At 43.9% G+C, this 8,078-nt stretch overlaps 1 protein-coding gene across 2 annotated transcripts in view; it reads left to right on the forward strand.

The window, feature by feature from the left end:
- LOC119967060 (regulator of microtubule dynamics protein 2) overlaps positions 1 to 6,899 on the forward strand; it is a 151,509-nt gene extending 144,610 nt beyond the window's left edge. For both annotated transcript variants that reach the window (XM_038799093.1, XM_038799092.1), the window contains one exon: positions 6,197 to 6,899. In XM_038799093.1, the coding sequence (XP_038655021.1) occupies positions 6,197 to 6,250 (54 nt within the window). In that variant the 3' untranslated portion in view covers positions 6,251 to 6,899. The remainder of the gene's footprint in view (positions 1 to 6,196) is intronic.
- The last annotated feature ends 1,179 nt before the right edge of the window (positions 6,900 to 8,078 follow it).

An 8,078-nucleotide genomic window follows, 5' to 3' on the forward strand; every position in this document is an offset into this window, starting at 1 on the left:
AGACGGTAAAGAAGGCAAATGGTACGTTGGCCTTCATAGCAAGAAGATTTGAGTATAAGAATAGGGATGTTTAACCCCGCGTCGGTAAGAATGTTGCCACACCGCCCTGATGCCAGCTTGCTGATTTTCGGGTGCCCGCGGGATTGCCGCCACGCCGGTCGGGGGCCGTTGAAAGCGCCCCCCCCCCCCCAGCGATTCTCCGGGCCGAGTGCCCACCGAGTTCAGCCAAGTCCAACGTGGGTTACTATGGTCCCACCCGGTGGGATCTCGGAGTTCTGTCTGCGGGGCCATCCTGGTGGGGGGGACAGGGGTATCCGACCCCGGGGGGTAGACCTCCACAGTGGTCTGGCCCGCGAGTGGGGCCTACCGATCGGCGGGCGGGCTGATTCCGAGGGGGACAATGTTCCTCCACGCCTGGCCCCTGTAGGGCTCTGCCATATTGCCCGGGGACTGGCGTGGAGACGGGAACCCATGCGCCTGAGCGAACTCGCGCCGGCCATGGCGTGCATGTGTGAACTCGTGCCAGCCGTGGCGCGCTGTCTTTCGGGCGCCGGAGATGCGGAGACTATATCGGCGCCGTACTAGCCCCCCGGGAAGGGGTGGATAGCTGCCAGGTGAGGCCCGTTGACACCGGAGTGTCTCGTGTCACTTTTCACCCCGGCGTCAGAACTTGGCCACAGGAGTGGAGAATCCTGGCGATATGTTTTAAAGAAGGAATTAGATATAGCTCTTGGGGCTTTAGAGATCAAAGAATATGGGGGGAAAGCAGGAACAGATTCTACTGAGTTGGATGGTCAGCCATGATTATAATGAGTGGCAGAGCAGGCTTGAAGGGCCGAATGGCTCCTATTTTCTATGTTTCTGTTTTCTCTTGGCCTTCAGCTGACCCTTTTTGTTTCTCCTCGCCTCTTTTGATATTCTTCCAATCAGTCAGCCTCCAGAGGTCCTGGCCATCAGCAGCTGTCTACCATTGGATTTGTTTATTGTCACGTGTACCGAGTATTTTTCTGCAAGCAGCTCAACAGATCATTAAGTGCATGGGAGAATGGGTATAAGTTAAGTAAAAAGTGGATCTGTTGGGGAGAGCTTGCAGAGAGTCGCCTCGCTCTGGCGCCATCTTGGAAATCTGTCCAGCTGTCAGTGTTGATTACTGCCATCTTCATATCCCCTTTGCCAGTGTCCTTGTATCAGAGGTTGGAAGTCGAGGGGATTGTGACCCAGTGGCCAATTCAACGTACAGAAGGTCTTTGAGTATACTGCCATCATCCATCCGATGAACAGAGCCGGACCTGTGCAGCGGAAATCTGAGTACATGCTGGTGAAATTAGCATGCTCCAGGACCTATAAATTGTGACCATGGGCCTGCCAAGAAATGCCGAGGATATGTGAAATGAAAATGAAAACGCTTATTGTCACAAGTAGGCTTCAAATGAAGTTACTGTGAAAAGCCCCTGGTCGCCACATTCCGGTGCCTGTTCAGGGAGGCTGGTACGGGAATTGAACCGTGCTGCTGGCCTGCCTTGTTCTGCTTTAAAAGCCAGCGATTTAGCCCAGTGTGCTAAACCAGCTCCTGATGTCTGAGGTAGCAAAGGATGAAAACTATTCAGCTTTATCTGCTGCCTAATATATTTTGTTCAGCTCTCGCCACTGCAGAGGAGTGCACTGAGGACACAGGCTTGACAGACTCTCAGTTTAGTGTTCTCAGTCAAGTTGCTATTGTTCCATTCTCTCTTGTTCAGCTTGGACATGAGAGCTGCAGGTGTTAATTTCAGCACCAAGTGAGAGGTTACTGGTGATTGTGGAGCCTAGATATGTGAAGCTGTTACCAACCTCCAGCAGCCAATTGTCAGTGCTGATAGATGATGCTATGGCAACATCCTAGACTGTGATACTTGTCTTTCTGATGCTGACAGACGTGAGAGAGTCTATCCATCTGTCAGTACAGGTGTTCCTCAACATGGAATGTTAGTGTGCCATTACCAGGGAACTGCAACTCCCTGATGAGGACTTGGCGGACCTTTCTATTGGTTCTCAGGCATGTAAAGCTTTCTGACATTTCTGGTATGTAAGTAGACATTCTCTGTGAATAACAAGAAGGCATACAACAGCAGCAAAGAGTGTCCGTGCCAGAACACAACCCTTGCCCAATTGTGGATCTCAGAGAGTTCACCGTCATAGCTGACCTTGCCTGTCATGTTGTCATGGAAAGAGAAGACCACATTGAGCAGCTTCGGCAGGCACTCAATTGTCTCCAGCAGCATAAATTCACACTTCAGCTCACCAGAGGTGAAAAACACAGTGATGCAATTGCGAGTGAGTTTGCCTGGGAAATCTCATCTTCAATTCTGGAACCTAAAAAGTCTCCTGGCATCAGGTCAAATATGGGAATCCTCTTGCTGCTTATCATGTACCGTACCCCTTTGCTGATGAATCAGTGTACCTTCATGTTATACTCTTGATGGGGAACTTCAGTGACCATCGCCAAGAGTGGTTCTGTGATAGCACCACAGCTGGACGAGCCCTAAAGGATGTAACTGCTAAACTGAATCTGCAGCAGATGGTGAGGAAACCAACAAAAGGGAAAACTTACTTGACCTCACCCTCTCCAATCTACATGTGACTGGTAAATCTGTCCATGAGATTATTGGTAAGAATGACTACCATACAGTCCTCGTGGAACCAAGATTCCGCCTTCACAATGAGGATGCCCTCCATCGTGTGTCGCATACCACCGTGCTAAATGGGTTAGATTTCAAACAGATCTAGCAACTTAAACTGGGCATCCATGAGGTGCTGTGGGCCATCAGCATCAGAAGCAGCAAAATTATATACAACCACAATATGTAACATGGCCCGGCATATCTCTCACTTTAGCATTACCAGAAAGCCGGGGTTTGAACCTTGGTTCAGTGAAGTGCAGGAAGATGTACCAGGAGGTCCTCACCACTGCACATGATATCAAGAAGTGGCTGAATGCACTGGATACTGTAAAGGCTATTAGCCCTGACAACATTCTGGCAATAGTACTGAACACTTGTGTTCCAGAACTAGCCCAACCCCAAGCCAAACTGTTCCAGTTCAGCTACACCATATGCATCTATCCTGCAATGTGAAAAATTGCCCAGATGTGTCCTACCCACAAAAACAGGACAAATCCAACCCGGCCAATTGCTGCCCCTTTACTCTCGATCATCAGCAAAGTGATGGAAGGTGTTGTCGACTATTTTATCAGGTGGCACTTACTCAGCAATAATCTGCTCACTTTTGTCCAAGACTGGACAACATTCAGGCTTGGCCTGATAAATTGCAAATAACATTTGCAAGTGACAGGCGATGACCATTCCCAACAACTGAGAGTCCAACAATTTCCCCTTGACATTCAATGATATTAGCATTGCTGAATCCTTCACTATCAACTTCCTGAGGTTACCGTTCACCAGAAACTGAACTGGGCCAGCCATATAAATACTGTGGCTGCAGGAGCAGTTCAGAGGCTGGGAATTCTACAGCGTGTAACTCCTCTCGTGACTCCCCAAATCCTGTCCACCATCTACAAGGCACAAGCCTAGAGCGTGATGGAATATTCTCACCTTGCCTGGATGAATGCAACTCCCACAACACTCCAAAAGCTTGACACCGTTCAGCACAAAGCAGCCCACTTGTTTGGCATCCATCCTCCGCTTTAAACATTCACTGTCTCCTCCACCGACTAACACTGACAGCAATGTATGCCATCTACAAGATGCACTTTGACAATTCGCCTTTCAAACCTGCGATCTCTAGCATCTCGAAAGACAAGACTGCAGATGCTGGGAACACCATGGTCTGTAAGTTCCCCTCCAGGCCATATAATCATCCTGACTTGGAACTATATCATCATTCCTTCACTGACGCTGGGTCAAATTCCTGGAACTCTGTTCCTGTAGGAGTACCAACACCACATGTGTTTACCACCACCTTCTCAAGGGAATTCAGCAATGGGCTGGGCTTGCCAGTGGCACTCGCATCCTGTGAAAGATGGGCACTTCCCCCTCCCTCCAACAGAAACCGAGAGGTCTTTTCAGATGCTGCAGGAGTTCCAGGCAGTATAGCAGCAGCACCTAAAGCTTTTCCCTTATAAACAAGTCTGTAGTTTTGATAAGCTTCTCCGTTGTGTTTTTAATAGCCAGCTTTTCTGACGGGCAGGCTTTCACGGTGTTCAGAGCTTCCTCAGTAAAGTGTTCTCCCTAGAAAATAACTCGGCTATCTCTCCAACTGTTTATTGCTGTTAGTGATGGCCTCCCCAGCTTTGCTTTCTATGAAGCCATTTGCATTGCTGATGTATCTGTTGCCTTTTTGATCCTTTCAAATGTGTCCTGAGCATTCCCTGTCAAAGATCATATGGATATTCTGACAGAGTTGTTATCAGTAGTCACTGGCACACAAGCAGATTGTTAGATTTTGCTTCCAGCGAGTGTTCGTGCATTCAAAGTTTTATTGTTCAAATCTCTTTGGCAATTATTGAGAGTGAACTGCTTTGCCCATTCCTGCTTTGAATACAAATACTTTAAGGGTTACAGCCACACTGTGTTTGGCTGTGATGTCACCTTCAATCAAATTAATACAAACAGTGAGCACTTGTGTGTGAAACGTAGATCAAGACCAGTGAAATCATACCCCAGCAAGGTGTCAATATCTCCAGAAAAGAAGAAAAATCTAATATCCAATTCGTTCTTCCTCTGTCTTTTCTTTGATTTTCCTAATTTTTTCCTGTTTCTGAAGCTCTTTTTTTTAGTACCATTTATAGTTCATTCGCTATGACATGTTACCATCTCCCCAGCTACACATTAATTTCTATACCCATTGGCTTGTGGAACAGGGTATCGTTCCTTTTGAGATCTTGCATGCTGATTTATTTGCTGGTTAACCGTGACAAACAAACCCATGAGCTCTTTGCACTTTTTGTTGGAGTGAGGATTTGGAGGAAAGTGCACCGAACTCATTCATGATCAGGATCATCGTGGAGCGTAAAGATAACCACACGCTCCTTTTCTCCACCCGCAACTGTCTTCATAAACCCGATGTAGAAAATGTGCCTGGGCATTACTGGCTAGGCCAGAAATGTTGTTGCTCATCCCTAATTTCCCCTGAGAAGATGTTGGTGAGCCACCTTCTTGAGCCTCTGAAATCCATGTGCTGTGGGAACACCCGCAGTGCTGTCAGGGAGAGAGTTCCAGGATTTTGAGCGTGACAGTGAAGGAATGGTGATATAGTTCTAAGTGGTGCATGGCTTAGAGGAGAACTTGCAGGTGGTGGTATTCCCATGCATCTGCTGCCCTTTTCCTTCTAGATGGTAGAGGTCATGGGGTTGGAAGGTGTTGTCGAAGGAATAGCTGCTGTTTCAATCAAACATTCCTCTAGTTGTAACTCAACTTCCTAGGCATGCTTCCTCTCTCACTGATCACCCACTTCTCTTTTTCCCCTTTTCCACCTTTGAAATGTTCACTTCTTTTTAACAGTATGAAGCACTTAGAAATAAAACAAGGAGAATCATTTTCTCATCTAGGTAGCCTAATAACACCTGACAGCAAAAATGAGCAAGATATCAAGAAGCATATCACTTGCAAAACAAACACCACAATAATGTTAGACCTCTTTTGAAATATCTCAAATGTTACATTCAGTCAACATTACTATATGAATGTGGACATTGGAATATAAGCAAAACAATGGAAGATGAATTCCAGGCAACAGAGATGTGGTTTCTGAGATGTATGAGGAGGATTAGTTGAACAACACACACAACTGATGAAGAGGTTTTGAGGAAAGCAGGTATACAAAAAAACACTTTTGCAAATGATCATCACAGGACAACTGCAGTTCCTTGGGCACACACTAGGAGAGAGAAACTAGAATATCTGGTAAAATTGAAGGGAGCAGAGCGAGTGGGAGACAAAGGAGGAAAAAAGACCAACAGCTTAAGAAGCAGAAACATTGAAGATTTGAGAACACTTTAAGATCTTGGTCAACAAAGACCATGAAAGTTGGAGAGACATGATTGCTGATGTTGCAAAACATGACCGCTGAAGAAGAAGCATGAGAGGCATCTTCCTCTACATGAGCATGACAAAAATAATTATTGCTGTATAAAAATATGGCAGTTAAAGTGCAGTGTTGATGAAATATTCTTATGGATATTTTCCTTTCCCCTCTATAGGAACCAGAAATTCAGGAAGAATTAGAAAACCTGCTGTCTGCTCTCAAGAAATAAATTCAATTTCTTTAATTCTTTTTATGAAAATGGTTTAAACATTTGAATGTATTCATGATTGACATAACCAAACTGTAATATTTGAATCTACTTACGATTAGCATAACTATATTGCAATATTTCCTTGAGAAAAGGAACATAATAAATGGGTTATATTGGGAACAAGCACCAAAGAACATTCTCTGACATTTGCTGAATTTTGCTTCAATAGGTTCATTCATTTAATCATGTTAAATTCAAAGATTTAAAATTAATCTGGTTAAGATTGTTAACATTGAAAATATCTACAGTATCGAAATTTACATTTTTTTTAAAAACTGTGATGGTCTATATCAGCAAATATAGTTTTTTAAGTAGATTTATGATCACTAAAATATCAGGAAAATCCAGCAAATGGCTATTTTTAGTAATGTACAGAAACCACTAAGTGCATCTTTTAACAAAAATATTGGGAAGTCCAAAGGCAGTAAAAGTGACTTGAAACATTAACATTCTTTTGCTTTTTTTATGTTTGATGTGAAGAAGGGCATAAGTATCAATATGTACAATGGATTTTCAAATGAATTGCATGTGTATTTGTGCTACATGTGTATTTAAAAAAAAAAGCCAAGTTTTTCCAAAGGTTAATAAAATATAAAAATCAGTGTAATGGACAGAAAGTCTCTATCTTTTGTGCTACAAAAAGTCAATGTGGCTATTACAGTATTAGAGAGGGTAAAAACATATTTGTCATGAATTGGAAAGGTTCCTCTTTTAAATTTTCCTCTGCCCTACAAAAAAAATAATAGTGCAAAACACGCAGATATGTATTGTAAGTAAGAAGTCAACTTTGTGAGATTTGATTTATTATTGTCACATGAATTATACATTAGTATATATTAGGGGCTTCTCAAAATAACTTCATTTTGAAGCCTACTTGTGACAATGTGATTTTCATTTCATTTTTCATACAGTGAAAAATATTGTTTCTTGCATGCTGTACAAACAATGCGTACCGTACATAGGTAAGGAAGGAGAGACTGCATAATATAATGTTATAGTTACAGCAAGGTGTAGAGAAAAGATCAACTTAATACGAGGTAGGTCCAATCAAAAGTCTGATGGCAGCAGGGAATAAGCTGTTCTTAAGTCAGTTGGTACGTGACCTCAAACTTTGGTATATTTTTCCTGACGGAAGAAGGTGGAAGAGAGTGTGTCTGGGTGCGTGGGGTCCTTAATTATGCTGGCTGCCTTTCTGAGGCAGCGGGAATTATAGATAGTCAATGGATGGGAGGCTGGTTTGCGTGATGGACTGGGCTACATTAACAACCTTTTGTAGTTTCCTGCGGTCTTGGGCAGAGCAGGCTCCATACCAAGCTGTGATACAACCAGAAATAATGTTTTCTATGATGCATCTGTAGATGTTGGTGAGAGTCGTAGCTGACAAGCAAAATTTCCTTAGTCTTCTGAGAAAGTAGTCGTTGGCGGGCTTTCTTAACAATAATGTCGGCATGGGGGACCAGGGCAGGTGATCTGCACACCTAAAAACTTGAAGCTCTCAACCCTTTCTACTTCGTTCCCATTGATGTAGACAGGGGCATGTTCTCCACTACGCTTCCTGAAGTCGAAGTCAATCTCCTTCGTTTTGTTGACATTGAGGGAGAGATTATTGTCCTCACACCAGTTCACCAGATTCTCTATCTCATTACTATACTCTGTCTCCTCATTGTTTGAAATCCGACCCACTATGGTGGTGTCATCAGCAAATTTGAAAATCGAGTTGGAGGGGAATTTGACCACAGTCATAGGTGTATAAGGAGTATAGTGGGGGCTGAGTACACAGCCTTGT

The sequence above is a fragment of the Scyliorhinus canicula genome, chromosome 6 (genome assembly GCF_902713615.1).
Source record: "Scyliorhinus canicula chromosome 6, sScyCan1.1, whole genome shotgun sequence".
In the NCBI taxonomy this organism is placed as follows: Eukaryota; Metazoa; Chordata; class Chondrichthyes; order Carcharhiniformes; family Scyliorhinidae; genus Scyliorhinus; species Scyliorhinus canicula.